This window comes from Delphinapterus leucas, chromosome 3 (assembly GCF_059928025.1).
Source record: "Delphinapterus leucas isolate spDelLeu-1000000601 "Yukka" chromosome 3, BTC_Dleu_Yukka2, whole genome shotgun sequence".
Taxonomy (NCBI): domain Eukaryota; kingdom Metazoa; phylum Chordata; class Mammalia; order Artiodactyla; family Monodontidae; genus Delphinapterus; species Delphinapterus leucas.
This window is the reverse complement of record NC_143131.1, coordinates 113,003,040-113,023,742: the sequence shown is the minus strand read 5'-3', so window position 1 is coordinate 113,023,742 and position 20,703 is coordinate 113,003,040. Positions and strand designations below refer to the sequence as shown.

The window sequence follows — 20,703 nt, the reverse complement described above, 5'->3', positions numbered from 1 at the left end:
CCATGGGTAAGCGCCTGACAAACGGAGTGTGGCTGAATTCTGGGCAGCAAAGTTTGATTTTAGATCCACCGAGAGGGCCGGTCCTCATAGGAATGCTCCTGTGAGCCCTTTGCATCAGTGAAACTCTATTTACAAAGGGTGATCATCTCTGGAAATGAATTCACCATAAAAACCAGATTTTCCCACCTGGACTGCTTGAATCCCAGGAGTTTAGCTCCCCTGGAGGTAGTATGCTGGGAATAGTTAATCAGAAAATATTCCTGGCATTTGAGGGATGGGGCTAAAATCAGTATCTGGGCTGTGGTTGCAGAAGCAGAGCTGGGGCTGGAACCTCAGCCCTGCTCTGCAATGGCTTTGTGACACTGGAAAAGTCCCTTCTCTTTGGTTTTATTTTCTTCCTCTATAGCACAAGGAGTTTGATCACATGGTGTGTGGAGTGACTGAAGTAAGGATGAGACCTCAGCCTTCTTAGGGCTAGCTCCAGGATCAGTAGAACCACCGCCTCCCCACCCCCTCAAAAAACACACCCACACCCACATACCAAGGGGACTCTGTCGGGGCCAGTCCTTTTTGACCTGGGCTGGTGATTACGGATAAATGAGTGGGGATGCATGTTCCCCAGCCCGCACCCTGCAGTCTTGCAACTGTCTTGTGTCTCCTGAGTGGAGGGTATGGTGGATTCAGAAAGTGTGAATCTAAATGAGTCACCTTTGACAGACACTGCTGGCCCCTTCTTGGCAGTGCTTCATCAGTAAGTCCCTACTATAGTGGTTTCTCAACTTACCCTGGGTTTAAGAATCACTTGGGGGAACCTGTTCAAAGGCAGAAAAGCCTGCCCCCAGGGAGTCTGATTCATTACATCAAGAGCAGACCCGGGAATCTGTATTTTTCTTGACCTGATGCCAATTTTTTTGAAGTAAAGAAAATTTTGAATATGTAATACATACATATGGATCAAAATCCAAAAGGTAGAAAGGGTATAAAGTGAAAAATCACCCCAACCCTCTTCTCCAGTCACCTAGTTCCCCTCCCCTGAGGCCAAAAATTACTTGTGTATCTTTCCTGAGATAATCTATGCGTACAATAGCTGCATGAGTAAATAAAATGTGCTTTTTAAAAACAAGAAGCTCTTGGTGACTCTAATATTGGGGGACCACAGACGTGTGGAAAAAACATACACCTAGTTTATGCCAGGCCCCGTGCTAGATCCTCAGGCTAGATGTGTGATGTGGCACTGCTTACGATGCTCAGCAAGACTTTACAAGGTGCCACCTTGTATGCCATGGGCTGGGGAGCAAAGGGGCTCCAGTGGGTCTTGAGGAGGAGACCTGAAGCTTGAGCTGCTGAGGGCAGGGCGGTGTTGTGAGACAGTCTGAGAGCTGTAGGTCCTTTCATCTTCCTGTCATCAGCTGTGGCACCTGGCAGACACTGGATACCACAGCTAGTAGACAAAGACCTGGTAACCCAAGGAGCTGCTTGGCCTCCCTGCCCAGTCCCTTCCCAGAAGAGCTGTAGGCCTCTGATTTCTTTAGGGGGCCCTCTGTGGAAGTGTCTTTTGTTTCTTTGGCGTCAGGAATACCATCACGTGCCTGTTGGTTAGCTGAGCCTGGCGCCTTCGTCTCCTAGGGAGGGGTGGCGATGTTCCCTAAGCAGAGCAGGGTAGAGCTGGTCAGTCTCTGACTGGAGAGGATGGGGCGGGGGAGGGCGGGGTCGGAATTTTCAGACTAACCCCTTTCCCTTAATGGTTGGCTTCATCCTAGGGAGACTATCACACAGCCCTCAGGAAGCATCCCATACAAGAGCTCTGTGCAGGCTGGATCCTGGCTGCCTGGTTCGCTGCAGGATCTCGCCCGGTGGCTCTTCACCGCCCCGCTCCCCTCCACGCCCCCACCCCCGTCCCCAGTACACTTCTGCTGAATGAATGGATATTCACTGGCAGAGAGAGGCCTCCTCTATACACTTGGGGTTTCTCTGCAACAATGGTTACTTTGGACTGGAGGCCTCTTCAGAAGTCAACGATAGGCAATAGGGGTTAAGAATATCAAAAAATCCTTGCTCTGCCACTGAACCGTTCTGAACCTGTTCCCTTACAAATAAAAAAGGGTAACGATACTTCACCGCATGGATTATTGTGGAGAGTGAGCTAACTCCTATTAGGTTCAGGGGAGGATACTGAGACCCTGAGCAGAATCTCACAGCGCTGACTGGAAAGGCCAACTCCCATTCTTTCTCGGAGTCCCAGTTTCCCCGTCCTGAAAGGGAGCCGTAGCCCCTCCCAAACACCACCCTCAACACACACGCGGGAGAACACCTCTCCCCTCCCTCCCCCTCCTCCTCCCTCCCTCCCCCCTTTTTTCCCCCTCCCTCCCCTCCCCCTCCCTCCCCCTCCCCCTCCCTCCCTCCCTCCCTCCCTCCCTCCCTCCCTCCCTCCCTCCCTCCCTCTCCCTCCCCCTTCCTCCTCCTCCTCCTGCGCTCGCGGCTTCCAGGCTTTTCAGGTCTGGGGTCTTTAGTTCAGCTTAGGACAGCCTCCGCCTGAAGGACCCTCGCAGGCCGTGAAGTACCACAGCCAGTCCTCCGTTCCCGCTTTGAGGAGACCGAGCCTAGCTTTCGAGGGAGGGGGTGAGAATCAAGGCCCGCCGCGCCTCGCCTTGCCTCGCCCCGCCCTGCCGCGTCTCCGCCTGGCCCGCCCGGCCTGCCTCCGCCTGTCGTCAGGCGATCTCGGCGGCCAGCCCCGCCGGCTCTGTGACGTGACGGGCGCAAGGGTCCTCGGGGCCTGCGCCCGCTCATATATAGGTAGACGCCGCGCCGCTCCGCAGTGTTGGCCTCGCTCTCCGCTTTTCTGTGTTTTTTTTTGCAGACGCCGCCCTGCTCTCCTCAGCCTCTGGCCCGCCATCTCCTTGAATCCTAACACTGTGAGTAGCCGCCGACGGAGCTGGGAGGGGCGGTGGCGCCGCGGGTTGCGAGCTGGTGGCAGCACCGCTGGTGCTTTGGCCCAGCTGGAGGCGGGAGGCACCTGGGCCTGGCCTTCCCTCAGGCTCTTCGGAACCCGTTGTCGGCCTTGTTCTCCCACCCCGCCCCTCGACTCGGCGAGGCCTCCTCTAGCCTCGCGTCTTCACGGCGCCCCGTGGGTGCCCGGGCGGGCGGGCGGGAGGGAGAAGGTGCGAGCCGAACCCGAGATTAGGCCTTCTCTTCACGGGGCGACCGTCAGCCGTGGCGGAGCTCGACTGAGGGCCCAGGCTGGGGCCGGGGGCCTCGCTTGGCGTTGAGCCTGCCAGCCACTGGCACCCAGGGCGAGGGTGGCGGCGGGGCTTTTAATGGAGTTCCCGGGGCTGTCGTGAGCGTGGGCGTGTGTCCGTGTTTGTTGTTTTGGTGTCCGGAGGAAGCGTGGCGGTGGTAGTCCGGGAGCGCAGGATTCTTGGCACCCATCCTTTTCTCGCCCCTGTATCTAGCGTCGCTAGTCACCGGTCCTGGCTAACTGTGCTGGCTCCGAATCTTGGCAGAGAGCCGCCTGCTCCTTCGGAATATTTCTCTCCCATTACTTTGCCACAGCCTGGGCTTGCTGAAACCATTGTTGTAATAGCAGATGCTATCGTCATAGTGGTGTGGCTTTTAGGTGCTCTAAGTCCTAACTCGAGGTGCCTGGTTTTTGAAGGGGTAGGACATTCACCTGCTTCGGTTTACTTTTTAATGGAGACTTCAGGTTTAGCTTTTGTGTCATGATTTTTTTCATCAGAGCGTTACAGTAGAATGTTTCTGTGTCATAGAGCAACGCAGATTTCACTCTATCCTCTAAAAAGAGGTGTCAGAATTTCGGGTCACTTAAAACAGGTTTTTTCCTTTATGGTGTTGATAGAACCCACTCAGAGTGATTTACAAGTACTGGAGCATAAGGAATTGAAGGAATAGTCTTGAAAGCATGTCAAACAAAATTTCACCCATCATTATACGAAAAATTTGCTCTGAATTCCAGCTGTATAACACTAAAAAAGTTGTCTTTGAGTACCAAGTTTAGCGTTACAAAGTGCATCGAATTACAGATTAACCGATGGTTTCTGTGCTATTTATTAAGATCTCAGCTCCCGTAGGAGTAACCTAATAGACGAATTTGACTATGACTAAGCAGATCTTGCTGTTTATCAAAAGTTATTTGAAATATGAAATGTTCGTCTTGCTTAAAAGTAATTTTATCAACTGTGTTGCCAGACTCTTGATTCTATAATGTTCACTCCAGTACTGTGGAACATAAAAAGATCATAGAATGTTTTGTAATTAAAAATTGAGCTCACGTTAAAATATTTCTTTTGGGGATACCTTTTGTTATTGCCTTGTCACAGAGAAGGTCCTCTGCTCTGGGTCTTTCTCCATGGAGCAGGACAACTGCATTATTGGCAAGTACTGAGCAACACGGAAAAGCAGACATATTTGTGAACTGTAAAATGAAATCTGATTCTCTCCACCCATGGATGGGTGAGAGCTGGATATTTCAATGGCTGCTTTTAAAACAGCTTTACCTTTTTGCTTCCTTGCCTTAACAACTTGTTGTTTGGGAAATGGAGACAATTGTCTGGGGAAAGCGGAATGAATATTTCAGCTGATTTAATGGGTCTTAAGTCTTGGGACCTAAAAAGGTTCGATCAGTGTTTTAAATGCCAGATTCTATGTTTTTAAGTTATAACGACATCGCAGGATTATGATGGACCTTTAAAAAAATCTATATTTGAAATTTAAAGAGGTTTTGAATTTTTACAGTCAGGTGTTGTTGCCGTTCCCCCCACCCCTGCGCCACTCCCCCAAGAATCTGAATATGGTAAGAAATTGCTGGCTTAGAAGCTTAGAACTTTTAATTTTAAAGAGGTTTTTTTGTTTTTATGTTTTGTTTTTTTTTGCCAAAACTCAAGTCTTTTGAAGTTAATTGCTTAATTAACTTTTATGTAAGAGGTGTCTTTTTCCTGATGACTCATAATTAATCTGAGTTAATAAATACATTTTTGGCGCAAGTAATAGGTTATTACTATGAGGACTTTGGCAGGAGATCTCAAACTTGGACACCTGGACAGTCAGTAATGAAAGGTAAAAAGGACTCTGAAATTTACTAGGTTTACAACATGTGCTTATCCTTAAAATATTTTATTCTTTTGTGTATGGTCTTGCATTGATCCAAACATAAATAAGTATATCCTGATCTACTCTTTGGATTTGAACTCATTTTTCACTGGTAAGTCTCACTGTGGGAAAATTACTATCTTATTTGGGTAGCTTTGTTTATTTTGGACTCACCTCCCTCAGGTTTGCAGGTGGAGTAGTCAGTGTTCAGTGAGAGCAGAAAGGCGGGCAAACAGTAAGTCCATTTTAGATACATTTTGCATCAAAAATATAAAGTGTTAATTCTAAAACTTACACTAGTAATGAATTCAGTAGGGCAGGCTTTAAAATCTTCTGTTCCTAGGAGTTATACTTTCACAAAATTTTTATAGAAACACTTGTGTGCTAGCCTGTGAATAATCACTTAGTGTTTTATAGGGTTATATACTATAGGTCCTTAGGTTTTTACGGTTAATAAGTTAGAAGGTGTCTAACAGACTGTAGTTTGAAATGTAGTTTGTATAGAAGTAATATCTCTTAAATTTCAAATTCAATATAATACCTTTTTTTAGATGCCTTCAATTAAGTTGCAGAGTTCTGATGGAGAGATATTTGAAGTTGATGTTGAAATTGCGAAACAATCTGTGACTATTAAGACCATGTTGGAAGGTAAGTTTATTAGAAAACATGGGTCGGAGGAAAGAGAAAGAAATGAGTAGCTTGATATAACCTGTGAACATCAAATCTACAGAAGTAACAGTGTCAGAAAACTCTCAGGGGTATGAAGGGGTAAAGTTTACTTTTTTTTCTTTAAAGTATTAACTGCATTTCTTTTGGTACAGGTCAGTTTTTTCTGCATTTTCTGAATTACTGAGTTTTTTCCCTTATTAGGTAATACCATAAGCTAATACTGAAATGACTTCCAAGCCTCAGACAATGGCCCATTTCTCTTTCAAGTAAATTTGCGTTCATAATTTCTAATGACAAAAGTAAAGCCTTTGGAAAAGAGATACCTTATATATGGTAGCTAAATAGAACACCTTGTTTCAACAGCCGGAGTAAGCTGAGTAGATTGTAAACTGAGTAGATGTCTGTTTCTTTCTTTTTTTTTTTTTAACCAAGTCTTCCCTTTTGTCTGTTTTGTCATTCCTCTGAAACTGCTGCAAAGCATGTATGCAGTGCATCAAAGAAGGAAGGCAAGAAAACAGGTCCTGAAACGTTTTGGAACTTTTACTAGTTAACATGGATCTCTCTCTTCTTTTTTTTTAATTAATTAATTACTTTTTGGCTCAGTTGGGTCTTCGTTGCTGCGCGCGGGCTTTCTCTGGTTGCGGCGAGTGGGGGCTACTTTTCCTTGTGGTGCGCGGGCTTCTCATTGCGGTGGCTTCTCTTGTTGCAGAGCACAGGCTCTCGGCGCACAGGCTTCAGAAGTTGTGGCTCGTGGGCTCTAGAGCGCAGGCTCAGTGGTTGTGGCGCACGGGCTTAGTTGCTCCGCGGCATGTGGGATCTTTCTGGACCAGGACTCAAACCCACGTCCCCTGCGTTGGCAGGCGGATTCTTAACCACTGCACCACAAGGGAAGCCCTGGATCTCTAATTAGTATTATCAGTGGGTTGGTAGACATTAATAGTATATGGAGACTTACAAATCAGTTTCTAGAATTGGTGGGAAAAAAACAGTAGTAATAAGAATGTTCTTCAGTACATTTGTCTCCATATCTGCAGGGGATTGGTTCCAGGACCCCCTATGGATACCAAAATCCATGGATACTCAAATAACTTATATAAAATGGTGTAGTATTTGCATATAACCTACATACATTCTCCCTTATACTTTATGTCTAGATATTTATACCTAATAACACCATAAATGCTATGTAAATTCAAATTTTAGCTTTTTGGAACTTTCTGGAGTTTAAAAATTTTTTTTTTTTTTAATACTTTCTATCCATGGTTTGAATCCGAGGATGTGGGACCTGCAGATATGGAGGGCTGAGTGCCTTCAAATATCAAAAGTTTTTGTTTATCTGTAGCTTATAGAAATTTAATTAAAGAGTTGTATGCCAAGCATTAGCAGGAGATATAGTAGTCAGTGTTCAGTGAGAGCAGAAAGGCAGGCAAAGAATAAGTCCTGGTGCTGGTGAAAAGAAGGTAAGTGAGAAGTGGTCTTTGCTCTTGAAGGATTTATAAACTAGGCAGGGAGATAGACAGCAAACAAGGCTAATGGTCACATGGTATAATTAGTGCATTAATAAAATTGTGCCAAGTGGGGTGCTATAGGAACTTGTTGGCTGATGTTATTCTTTAGGCTTGTGGAGAGAGTGCAGTGTGTAGTACTAGTGAGGTGATATTTCAAATCTAGTAAAATTAAGATGTTTTGGGAGATCATTCTGAGGTAAAGTAGACAGGATGTATTTTAAAAAAAATTGAGGTTTTTAGTTGGGGTTGTGATTGTGATACTTGTAGTTGATAGAGCTGAGCAACAAGTTTGAGGGGAATGGAAAGAAAATGACTTTGAGCTTGAACATGTTGTGTATGTTAGAGATTCTCTCAAAAGATCTTTGTAATAAGCTACTAGTCAGTTGAGTATGTGGATCTTGGTCCCTGAGTTGTAGGCTGCTGGGGATAGACTGACTTTGTATGGTGGGTTATAGGAGTGTGTATATATATATATATATATATATATATATATATATATATCTGTGGAAGTAAATGAGTTTGGCAGGTGGCCATGTTGGGGCAGGATGGGCTGTAAGATCTTGTGAAGTCAGAAGTAGAGAATATGTGGAGTAGGAAGCCAAGGGAAAAGGGGGGCATTTTGAAGTGACCAGAGTGATTATCAGATTCATATACTGCAGACTGGTCACTTAGGATTTCAGGGATAATAAGTTAGAAGACTTCTAACAGCAAGTATTAGGTGTGGTAGAGGCAGAAACTGAGCTGCAGGTTTGTCTTCTGTTTTCTAATAGAAAATAAAAGCTGAACATAAAGTTGTTTTGGGTAATTGACACCAGTTATGTGGCACTTACAGTCCTGCACCCTGGTGACTTACATAGATTACTTTTATTAAGTTGTAAACCCCTTGGTACAACCCACAGTCACTGTTCATCAAGTACGTGTTGAATGAAGAACTATAGTATGGTCACTGATAAAAGAGTGTGAAAGTTATCCAGGTGTCCCTAAAGGCAGGTGAGTAAGGCTTTATCTAGAAGATGTAGAAACTGATAACAAAATTGCTGCCTGAATACTTGCTTTATTTCATCTTAGTTGGTGCCTGGCACACTAATCTCTCCTGTGCTGCTTCAAAGAAGCATTTGCCAGTGTAGGAACATAGGACTGCTTGAAGGTTTTCTGCCAACTTTGATCACTGAAGCAAGTGGATGATAGATAGCAACAATTAAAATGTTTCTTTCCTTTCATAGCTTTGGGCATCAGAGGTGAATGGCTTTATCTTAAGTACCAGTGGCTTATATAGAATTCTAGCCTCTTGAAGACTGGAGTGTATTGAAATAAAATCTTCTAATCAGTGGACAATCAGAAGTGAAAATCTTGGCATGTGTACACATGGATTGACTCATTTCTTCAGGTCCAGGTTGTGGTATCAGGATACAGGTGTCTTTCAGAAGTCCTTGAAACTAAATAGCTTAAAGGAATGACTGTTGGTACTTGTGCATTTAGTCTAAAAGCAAAAACCATTTCAAATCCTCGGTTTAAATGCTGGAGAAGTGATCCTTTACAACTGTAAGGCCCTTATTTTTAATGTGACTTAAGCCTTCTTCCAAATAACATTTGTATCTAAACAAGCTGGTCTTCTGTATTTCATTTCCTCTAATCTGTTCATTTCCCCAAACACATGTATTTTCCATAGTATAACTTCTTTTTCTCCCCTCTGAGTTAAAAATACTTCATACTAGTTCAAGAAAAGCATAAGTGGCTTGATCCAAATTGAAATATTGTCATTTTATAGTTTTACTCTCAGCAAAGATGGGATCAGGTAAAGGCATTGGTGGGGAGGAGTAGAGGGGAGATGAGTGAATGTACCCATACAGGAAAATAGAATACTTTTTGAATATACTCTCGTATTTACCACTCCACTGGAGAGGCTTGTTAAACTCATTGATCTCCATGTTGTCAAGTGCATTGTTTCATTTCTCATCTAGACTTATTGATAGCCTTTGACGGTAGATCAGTCCCTTCTGCATTTGGCTTTCAGGATACTTAATACTTAGCTCACTGACAACCTGTCTCCCCATCTTTAAAGCCTTCAGTTCCCGGGAGTTTGCTTAATCATTGTACCTCTTCACTGTATCAATAGTCAGTCCCTCAGCTAGACTCATAGTGTTATAAATCATTTATACATCATTTCCCAAACTTACCTACAGTTCTAATCTCTTGTTTTGATTTTTAGACTTGCATATTTAACTTCTTGGTCAACCATTGAATATCTAATAGATACCTCAAACTTATTAAACTAGAATTGTTTTCTTTTTTTAATTTATTTTTGGCTGCGTTGGGTCTTTGTTGCTGCGTGCGAGCTTTCTCTAGTTGCAGCGAGCGGGGGCTACTCTTCTTTGTGGTGCACAGGCTTCTCATTGCAGTGGCTTCTCGTTGCAGAGCACGGGCTCTAGGTGCGTGGGCTTCAGTAGTTGTGGCGCGCGGGCTCAGTAGTTGTGGCGCATGGGCTTAGTTGCTCCGCGGCATGTGGGATCTTTCTGGACCAGGGCTTGAACCTGTGTTCCCTGCACTGGCAGGTGGATTCTTAACCACTGTGCCACAAAGGAAGTCCCCAAACTAGAATTCTTGATTCCCTGCCCTCTAAAACAAGTTCTCTGACAACTTTCCCCATATCAATTAGTGGCAACTCCAATGGCAGCTCCATCCGTCTGGTTCCTCATGTTATAAGCCTTAGCCGTCGCTAACTCCTTTCACATTCTGCTTTCCATCTGTTGGCAAATCCTGTTGCCTCTCACTTCAAAATGCATACAGAATTGGACTGTTTCTTCTTCCATAGCTATACACCTTGTACAAGCCACTTGTGCTTGCCTGGGTCATTGCTAGCCTCATAATTGGTTTCCCTCTTTCCCCTCCTGCTCTCTGCTATCTCTTACCAATATAGTAGCCAAATTGCAGAAGGCCCTATTAGGGCCCTGTCTTCTCCTTTCAACCTGGCTAACTCTGCCCTTCTAACACTAGATTCCTTAGTGTTTTTAGGACACTATCAGAAGGCCTTTGCATTTGTCATTTCCTCTGCTTAGGTGTTCTCTCCTTTAGGATTTTAATTAAAATGTCATCTTCTCTGTGAGGCATCCTGAGCAACTCTATCTAAAGTTGCAACAGTTCCTCCCATCCTCCTGTATTCATTGCTGATTCTTCCCTGCCTAGCACAGCTATATATTAGGGACTCAAATGTATGCCTCAGCACTTAACCATGTCAACATAACTGGTGCTGTGCTGCAACCAGTATAGCAATGCAGTACTTTTGACCTCTGATCTTGGTACTTCTGTTACATAAGTGTCTTTGGCAGCTCTTTTTTAGTCCTGTAGAAACTGAAGGATGGACCCATTTGGTTTGAAAAATACTCTTATTTAGAATCTTTAAGTAACATACGGATTTTAAGTTTTCTCTTTGGAGCTCAGCAACCACTTTGATAGTCTAAAAGTTAGGACTTTTTATTAGAGAAACCTATATATTCAAAATTATAAGTAGTATGTATGTGATGAATAACACTAAAGGGTATATGTTGAAACTACGTCTCTCAACCCATGTTCTCATTAACTACCTTGGACATAATATTAACAATTCCTTGTATATCCTTTTGAAGATATTTTAAATATAAACATAAGTATATTCCCATTTTTATTCAGGTAACATTTATCTTTTATACTTGGCTTTTAAAAACTTTAATCTTGAAATCATACCAGTATGTATGGAGCTGCCTGCCTTGTTTTTTTGTCAGTGGCTGCACGATCTGTTGTGTGTGTCTGTGTGTGTATATATACATGTTTGGGCTTCAGATTTTAATAGATTGAGATTCTGTTACTTCTGCAATACCTCACATTGTTTCATTTTCCTAAGTGCAGTCCATTTAGAGTTTGGTATAAAGAGTAAGGGTAAGCGTCTAGCTTTAATTTTTTCCCAGGTGGTTGCCCAGTTATCTCAATCCCACTTATTAAATCACTTTTCCTCCTAATTAAGAAAACCCTTTTTATATAATCCTGTATTTGTCTTCTCACACATTTTTATATAGTTTTGGGTGGTTCATGGAGCTGTTGCTAGGAACCGCCAGTTTTAAATACTTTCAAGAGAACTATTCTTAGTAAAGTACTTTTTATAGTCTTTCAGATAACATGTCTTACAGGTTACTTGTTTGAAACAGCCTGGTTGTTATAATGGGGCTAGAAAATAATGGCAACTCTCTTCTGGTTTACTTAGATTTGGGAATGGATGATGAAGGAGATGATGATCCAGTCCCCTTGCCAAATGTTAATGCAGCAATATTAAAAAAGGTAAGGTAGCAACTATACCCTTATATATATATATATGTATATATCCTTTTTCTCATTAACAATATCCTGGTGATATTTCTAATTGATATATAGATAGCTTCCTTCAAAACAAAAACAATAACTATATAGTAAGATTATGACTAAGATATTTATTTTAGTTTAACCAGGCCCTGTGAATATTTAAGTTGTCTAGTCTTTTTCATTAACACATTTAAATTATTGAAATATAATGGTATGTGCTTAGCAAAAAGGGGAATTTTTTTGTATTGCTTGTCTACTGAATGGGTATGCCTCAAAAGGAGTTTGAGGGACTTCCCTGGTGGTCAGTGGTTAAGAATCCGCCTGCCAATGCAGGGGACACGGGTTCGAGCCCTGGTCCAGGAAGATCCCACATGTTGCGGAGCAACTAAGCCTGTGCACCACAACTACTGAGCCTGTGCTCTAGAGCTCGCGAGCCACAACTACTGAGCCCACGCGCCTAGAGCGCATGCTCCGCAACAAGAGAAGTCCGCGCACCACAACGAAGAGTAGCCCCTGCTCGCCGCAAGTAGAGAAAGCCCACACACAGCGACAAAGACCCAATGTAGCCGAAAATGAAAATAATTTAAAAAAAAAGGAGTTTGAGAACAAGATATGTGCTTTTTTTGGTTTGTTTCTTTTTTTTTTAGTTGATCACCTTACCCTGTGTCTAAGCATAAACAGTCCTCTACATATTATTATTTTTTTGGCTGCACTGTGCGCGGCTTGCAGGGATCTTAGTTCCCCGACCAGGGATTGAACCTGGGCCCATGGCAGTGAAAGCACCGAGTCCTAACCATTGGACCACCTGGGAATTCCCCAGCCCTCTACATTGAATAGGATTTTAGTGTTTCAGAGCATATGGCTCCTTAATAGAGCCAGCTGTTTAACTGAATGCTCTTCTGAAGAAACAGCAGCCAGTTTCCACATTGCGGGGAAAACTGGCTAGGCTTAGAGATGGGAATGGTCGTTTCCAGTTGGCCCCTTCCTGAGGAATTTTCAGAGTCATTGACGATATGCAGTTGCATTTTATGCTTTCTCTTGACCCTGGCATGAGATACAGCTGCATTGCATATTTTTCTATATTCTTACCGTGATCGGCTATTACCAGTCTTTTTAATATTCCTAGTCCGGGTAAAAAGCCCCTTGTAACCACTATTCTGTATTCTGTCTCTGTGACTTTGACTATACTGGGCTATCTTATAAAAAATGGGATCATAGGATATTCTTCTTGTCTGGCTTATTTCGCTTAGCGTAGTGTTTTCAAGGTTCATCCATTTTGTAGTCTTAATAGGCTTTTTATAGGAGTTCTTTATGTAGTTTTTACCACTTTGCTTGTCTTAGGTCAATTCACAGCTCTATATTTTTATCTAGTTAGATGTCCTTTCTTTTTTATTATTATTATTTTTTATTTATTTTTGGCTGCGTTGGGTCTTCGTTGCTGCATGCGGGCTTTCTCTAGTTGTGACGAGCAGGGGCTACTCTTCCTTGCGGTGCACGGGCTTCTCATTGCGGTGGCTTCTCTTGTTGCAGAGCACGGGCTCCAGGCAGGCAGGCTTCGGTAGTTGTGGCTCACGGGCTCAGTAGTTGTGGCTCGCGGGCTTCAGTAGGTATGGCACACGGGCTCAGTAGTTGTGGCACACGGGCTCTAGAGTGCAGGCTGAGTAGTTGTGGCACATGAGCTTAGTTGCTCTGCGGCATGTGGGATCCTCCCGTACCAGGGCTCGAACCCATGTCCCCTGTATTGGCAGGTGGATTCTCAACCACTGAGCCACCAGGGAAGCCCAGATCTCCTTTCTGACTTCAGGGTTTTGTGTTGCAAGTTAACATTCTATCTTATGCTAATATAATATGCTTCTAAAAGGACTTTTACTTGCATTCATTCAAATTCCAGGCATTTTTTAGGTGCTGGAGGTACAGCAGTGAACTAAAGAGACAAGATCTGTTCTTAGGTAGTTTACATTCTGAAGGTGTGTGGGAAGCATACAACACAAATATGTCAGATGGAAAAGCTGTGGAGTATAAATGGGATGGTAGGGGGGAGTTGGCTATTTGTAAAATAAAGATGGTCAGGAAATGCCTTACTGTGAGAAGTGGATCTTTGAACAGAGACATGAATATGTGGGAGAAGAAAGCTCTGGGCAATGGGAGTAAGTGCAGTGACCCTAAGATAAGAGCATGTCCTGTCTTTTGAGGTAAGGCAGGGAGGCTAGTGTGGTGGCTAGATCATAGTGAACAGGCAAAGAAGTAGAGATTAGAGTTAATGGATTGTGTGATACAGGGCCACTTAGAATAATTTTTTTCCAATCTATTGCATTATTACTTATCAATATTTAAACTTAAGTATATTTACTGATTATATGACCCCCAAACTGTAAAAGTGTAAAGTAAAATTTCCCTTCCTTGTCTCTCCTCTGACCAGAAACTCCCATCAGCATTAATTTCTTACATAGCCTTTTTTTTTTAAAGCTTTTTTAAAAAAAATTATTTTATTTAGTTTTGGCTGTGTTGGGTCTTCGTTGCTGTGCGTGGGCTTTCTCTAGTTGCAGCGAGTAGGGGCTACTCTTCATTGCGGTGTGCAGGCTTCTCATTGTGGAGGCTTCTCTTTTTGTGGAGCACGGGCTCTAGGCGTGCGGGCTTCAGTAGTTGGCACGCGGGCTCTCGAGTGCAGGCTCAGTAGTTGTGGCGCACCAGCTTAGTTGCTCCGCGGCATGTGGGATCTTCCTGGACCAGGGCTGTAGCCCATGTCCCCTGCATTGGCAGGCGGATTCTTAACCACTGCACCACCAGGGAAACCCTACATAGCCTTTTAAGACTTTTTAAATGCCATATGTTACTAATAGGTTTCTTTTTTTCCTTTTTTTTTTTTTGCGGTACGCGGGCCTGTCACTGTTGTGGCCTCTCCCGTTGCGGAGCACAGGCTCCAGACGCGCAGGCTCAGCGGCCATGGCTCACGGGCCAAGCCGCTCCGCGGCATGTGGGATCTTCCTGGACCGGGGCACAAACCCGTGTCCCCTGCATCGGCAGGCGGACTCTCAACCACTGCGCCACCAGGGAAGCCCTGGTTTCTTTCTTATACTACTGGAATACTTCTTTTTTTTTTTTTTTTTTTTTTTTTTTGCGGTACGCGGGCCTCTCACTGATGTGGCTTCTCCAGTTGCGGAGCACAGGCTCCAGACGTGCAGGCCTAGTGACCATGGCTCACGGGCCTATCCACTCCGCGACATGTGGGATCTTCCCGGACCGGGGCACGAACCCGTGTCCCCTGCATCGGCAGGCGAACTCTCAACCGCTGCACCACCAGGGCAGCCCTGGAATACTTCTTAAAAAGCTATTTAATTAAAGCCCTTTATGCTTGGCTTTTTCTTCTAGAAGTAGTTCTTTCCCTTTTTTGTATCCTTATTGTATAATTTCTCAGTTCTCCCATTTTCTCTCAGCATTGTTTATTCCCCCAACATTATAATATTAAAAAAAAAAGTTAATCATACAGAAAAGTTAAATTATACAGCAAACACCCATTTTCCTACCACCTAGATTCTGTAACTTAACACTTTCAGTGTAGATTGTGGTCTATATGATGGTGCACGGTCTAGCTAATCAGCTTCTGGAAACTTTAATGTGTTCATTCCATTACTAAGGGAACTTTGGGCTTTTCCTGCATTGTTCTTATACTGGGTAGTGTTGTGCATGTGTCTAGGGTGTTTAGAATTGCTTGGTGATAGTGTATGCACATATTCAGCTTCCCTAGGTACTCCTAGGTTACTTTTCAAAGGGATTATACCAGTTTACACTCTATAGTAGAAACGTTCATGTTATCCTCACACTGTTGCCAATGATTAGTATCGACATCTTGATTTTTATTTATCTTTTGGGGGTACAGTCTAAAGTAGTATCTGTAGTGTTAATTTTGCATTTAATGAGGCTGAGTATTTCCTCCTTTTAGACTATTCATATTCAGATATATTTTGTAAATTGCCTGTTCATATCTTTAGCCCATTTCTGTGTAGAGATTGTTAAGATTTTATATTTTATAAGGTAATCCATTGCTGGCATGTACATGTTGCAGGTATTTCCCAGTCATTGTCCTGTCTGACTTAATGTGTTTTTTTGCACAGGAGCTTTTTAGTATGGTCAAGTATAGTAATCTGTCTTCATGGTTCGCTGTTTTCTAAGATCTTCAGTGAACTCTAGGGTTGTGCTTTTCAAGCTGGGCTACTAACTTTACTATTCAAGTTGACTTACAGTTAGTTCTTAGCCCCGTGTAGGAATAACCTTGCCCCAGCAGTGGAACGAAGTACCTTGTTATAAAATGCCATATAGGAATGAACTTTTGTTGTTGTAGGTCATTCAGTGGTGCACCCACCACAAGGATGATCCTCCTCCTCCTGAGGATGATGAGAACAAAGAAAAGCGAACAGATGATATCCCTGTTTGGGATCAAGAATTCCTGAAAGTTGACCAAGGAACACTTTTTGAGCTTATACTGGTATGTTTTTAATGCATAGTATATTTCTAGTCCATACCTTTAGCACTCTTCATAGAGTTAAATTTGTTAAATTCATTGATACTGAATTTTAACTCTAAACTCTGAAATGCTATATTTAAATCCATGTATCAATAACCACGTTAAATGTAAACAGTCTATAAACACCACAATTAAAGGTTAGAGGTCATCACATTGGATATAAAAGAGTTAGCTATTCTGTCTACAAAAAACTCACTTTAAATATAAAGACACAATTAGGTTTAAAGGGTGGAATAAGATAATATTATGCTAACAATAATAACCAAAAGAAAACTGGAGTGACTATATTAAAGTACATTTCAGAGCGAAGAATATTATCAGGATTAAAGAGGGTCATTGCATAATGATAAAGTGGTCTGTTCATTATTACGAGGACATAAGAATCCTAAATGTTTTTCTACCTAAAAGCAGAACTTCCAGAAAGTGAAGCAAAAACCAATAGAACTCTAAAGGTTAAGTAGGCAAATCCACAATCATAGTTAGAGATTTCAAAACCTGTCTCTAAATAATTGATAAAACAAGTAGACAGAGAATCATAAGGATGTAGAAGACTAATGACAGCAGAATTCATATTCTTTTCAAGTGTATATTTCCAAGATAGACATGTTGTGGGCCTTAAAACAAGTCACAGGGGAACTTCCCTGGTGGTCCAGTGGTTAAGATTCCTGTGCTTCCATTGCAGGGGGTGTGGGTTCAATAGCTGGTTGGGGAACTAAGATCCCACATGCTGCGTGGCACGGCCAAAGCAAAACAAAACAAACAAAAAAGTCTCATTTGAAAGGATTCAAGTCACACAAAATATGTTTTCTAATCACAGTGGAATGAAATGAGAAATCAGTAACAGAAAGCTATCTGGAAAATCTGCAAATATTTGAGAACTAAGTAACACATTTCTTAGTAATCAAGAATGATTACTGAAGAATGAGTCAATGAAGAAATCACAAGAAAAGTTAGTATTTTAAACTGAATGGAAATGAAATACAACATACGAAAATCTGTGATATTAAGCTAAAGTAGCATTTAGAGGGAAATTGATAGCCCTAAACACCTATATTAGAAAAGAAAGGGGCTTCCCTGGTGGCACAGTGGTTAAGAATCCGCCTGCCAATGCAGGGAACATGGGTTTGATCCCTGGTCCGGGAAGATCCCACATGCCGCAGAGCAACTAAGCCCATGCACCACAACTACTGAGCCTGTGCTCTGCAGCCCGTGAGCCACAACTACTGAGCACTCGTGCCACAGCTACTGAAGCCCACGTGCCTAGAGCCTGTGCTCGGTAACAAGAGAAGCCACCACAATGAGAAGCCCATGCACTGCAACGAAGAGTAGCTCCCACTTGCCGCAACTAGAGAAAGCCCACGTGTAGCAGCAAAGACCCAATGCAGCCAAAAATAAAATAAATAAATAAATATATTTAAAAAAAAAAGTTTCAAATCAGCAGTCTAAGCTTTTTTTTCTTTTTTTTTGCGGCATGCGGGCCTCTCACTGTTGCGGCCTCTCCCGCCACGGAGCACGCGCGGGCCCAGCGGCCCCGGCCCACGGGCCCAGCCGCTCCACGGCATGTGGGATCCTCCCGGACCGGGGCACAAACCCGCGTCCCCTGCATTGGCAGGCGGACTCCTAACCACTGTGCTACCAGGGAAGCCCAGCAGTCTAAGCTTTTACTTTAAGAAACTAATGAAAGATGAATTTCATCCCAAAGAAAGGGAGTAGTAAAGGTAAGAGCAGAAATCAGTAAAATAGAAAACAGGAAAACAATAGAGAAAATCAAAGAAACCAAAAGTTGAATCAGAAGGTCAGTAAAATGTAATGCTATAACTCGTTATGGGATCTTAGTTCCCCGACCAGGGATTGAACCTGGGCCCTTGGCAGTGAGATCGTAGAGTCCTAACCACTGGACCACCAGGAAAATCACTGAATTCTTTAAATATTTTTGTCAAACACAAACTTGTGTTTGTGTGTGTGCACGCGTACACAACTGCCAGTAGTGGCCATTCTTCGACATTTGAGGTAGTGTAGTTTGCTGAATGTAGCGCAAGGACTCAATATTACAGAGGTATAACAAAGAATGGGACATACAATAATCTTTCACAGACGAATTTGTCTGATTTATTTATTCATTTAATTTCTTAAAATTAGTATTTTAAGCTAAGTTAGATATGGATTGTTAGTCACTGATTCTGGATTTAATTTAAAGCATCAAGTATACTTTAATGAAAACAACAATTACTTTACAGGCAGCAAACTACTTAGACATCAAAGGTCTGCTTGATGTTACCTGCAAGACTGTTGCCAATATGATCAAGGGGAAAACTCCTGAGGAGATTCGAAAGACATTCAATATCAAAAATGATTTTACTGAAGAAGAGGAAGCCCAGGTAGGTGGCTAACAGCTTGTTCTTGATCAAATGCTTTTCAAGAGAGACTGAAACCCATAGCATGCTAGGAAGAGAGGTATTTATATCAAGGAGTCTTGACTTGAGGGAAAATAGGTACCTTCTGTATGCTAAAAATATTCTGGTCTGTCTCTTAGTCTAAGCACTTAGATGATACTGTTCTTTTATAAGCATAAGAACAATTAGTTTTCATCCAAAGGTGCTGTTTGATATTTGTTCCTTAGCAGTTACTAGTTTTGGCACCTGGGACCTTACATGTAAGCCATCAATATTTGACTTCAGAAGAGCAGGCCCTATGGATTATGTGCCAGGATACTTCAGAGCAACTTAGTGAATGGGGAAGAAATTAATAGATCAGAATGATTTTGTTGATGCAGGTCATCTCTGGTGACTAAAGCTGTAATTGCCCATTGTCTTTGCTTTTCTTGATAATTTCAGCAGGGCACAATAAAAAAAACTGGGGAGGGAAAGAATGGTAACCTGGAAGCGTACTGTTAACTGGGTTTTTCCGGTTTTCCATCTATTTCCTTCTGACCTACCTCACAGGCTATTGATGAATCATTAGATAGTAGTCTTAGAAAAGACTGCTTAAGGTACTTCCTTATATCTGTCTCTTCTTCTAGGTACGCAAAGAGAACCAGTGGTGTGAGGAGAAGTGAAATTTTGTGTCTGATGCTGTAACACTGTAAGGATTGTTCCAAATACTAGTTGCACTGCTTTGTTTATAATTGTTAATATTAGAAAAACAGTCCACAAATGCAGCAGCAAATCAGTTGTATTAGCAGAATGTTGTCCTCATTGCATGTGTAGTTTCAGTACAGATTCCAAACTTATGGCTCAGTTTCTTCTAGTATGATCAAAAGTTCTTTATTCTTTGCTCTGAATAAAATTAAACTGTGGGTTCTCTATAGAAAGTGGCATTTTGGGCTTTCCCTCTTTTTGTAAAGCAATTTATGCCTAGTTTATTGTCCAGTTAACTTTAGTTTAGTGACTTTTAAAAGTTGGCATTGTAAATAAAACAACTTGCAAAAAATTTTCTGAAATAGAATTAACAACGTATTATCTTTTATTCATGAGTTGGAAACTGGAAAAAGGCTAATTGAGGTAAATGTTATCAGAGTGGGGTTATCAGAATGTCTTCCAGCTTCCTGGAGTCCACTGGTATTGATTAACCTGTATATAGCAGGGCTCCCTTAATTGGATCTGAGGACTTATTTTTGCATTTTTAATCCTCTCAGCTTTGAATATGTTGGCTAGAGGCTCATTTACCACTCAGTTTGTGGTTTGGGAGGAAAAGAATTAGACAGTTTGCTGGCTTTTCTATTAAAAGAGACACTTAACCCATGTGGTGTGTCATCTTTTTATAATCAGTAATCCTATGTGGGGAAAACCATAAACACTACTTGCATGTAAAAAATAATTTAACCTTTAATGTTAAAATGTATGGCGTTACCCAGAAAGCATCAGTCACGAATGCAAGATACTTTCAATAAAAAGTAAGTTACGTGGTAGGTAGTAAATGGTTTGCTTTTTGTGTATTTAAATGTTTCTCTTCACTTAATATTAAAAGTTAAGTTTACGTATGGTTGTTCAGTTGGAAAAGACTTGCAGGCAGTTCATGTCCTAGCTCACTGGAGGCTGCGACATAACAATAAGGTTCTGGTAGACTCTGTTCTAATTGTCTTCTAATTTTTTTTCTTTCCTCCTTGTGTTCCCTTTTTACTTACTTTCCCAGTTAGAATTAACTATATTCACATGTAGTCTTAATGTGTTCTCTTCATGTTTACTGTGAGCTCTTCTGGCTCAGATTATTACTTGACAGTAGTTTGCTTTTACTTCAACTCTTATTTGTCCCAAATCTACCTTTATAATAAAGTTTCATGTGCTGTCTCACATAAATCCCCATTTGTTGTCTGTACCAGAGATAGCAAACTACAGCCTGTGTGTGGGTGAAATCTAGCCTACAACCTGTTTTTGCAGTCTGTGAGTTAAAAATGGTTTTTACATTTTTAAAGGATTGTTAAAAAATAGACACACAAAGAGTGTATTTGACCAAAAAGCCTAAAATATTTACTCTGGCTCTTCACAGAAAAAGATTGCAAACCCTTCGACTACTTCTGAATCCCTGATTCCCTTTACTCAGGAAGTAAGCTTGTTTTTCCATTTGTTCTGGTTT

General features: G+C 42.2%; 1 protein-coding gene across 6 annotated transcripts; it reads left to right on the top strand.

The window, feature by feature from the left end:
* The first annotated feature begins 2,723 nt into the window (after positions 1-2,723).
* Positions 2,724-20,038, top strand: SKP1 (S-phase kinase associated protein 1). Of its 6 annotated transcripts, XM_089909334.1 has the most exons (8): positions 2,725-2,912; positions 4,750-4,807; positions 4,999-5,070; positions 5,655-5,751; positions 11,515-11,588; positions 15,949-16,092; positions 18,369-18,509; positions 19,151-20,038. In XM_089909334.1, exons 4-8 carry the CDS (start codon positions 5,655-5,657, stop codon positions 19,184-19,186), a joined length of 492 nt encoding a protein of 163 aa, XP_089765460.1. In that variant the 5' UTR covers positions 2,725-2,912; positions 4,750-4,807; positions 4,999-5,070; the 3' UTR covers positions 19,187-20,038. The 6 variants fall into 6 exon arrangements, with proteins under 6 accessions (XP_089765463.1, XP_089765458.1, XP_089765460.1 ...); XM_089909337.1 differs by lacking the exons at positions 4,750-4,807; positions 4,999-5,070 and adding an exon at positions 5,287-5,338 and having other exon boundaries at positions 2,724-2,912; XM_089909332.1 differs by lacking the exon at positions 4,999-5,070 and having other exon boundaries at positions 2,724-2,912.
* Positions 20,039-20,703: the final 665 nt, after the last annotated feature.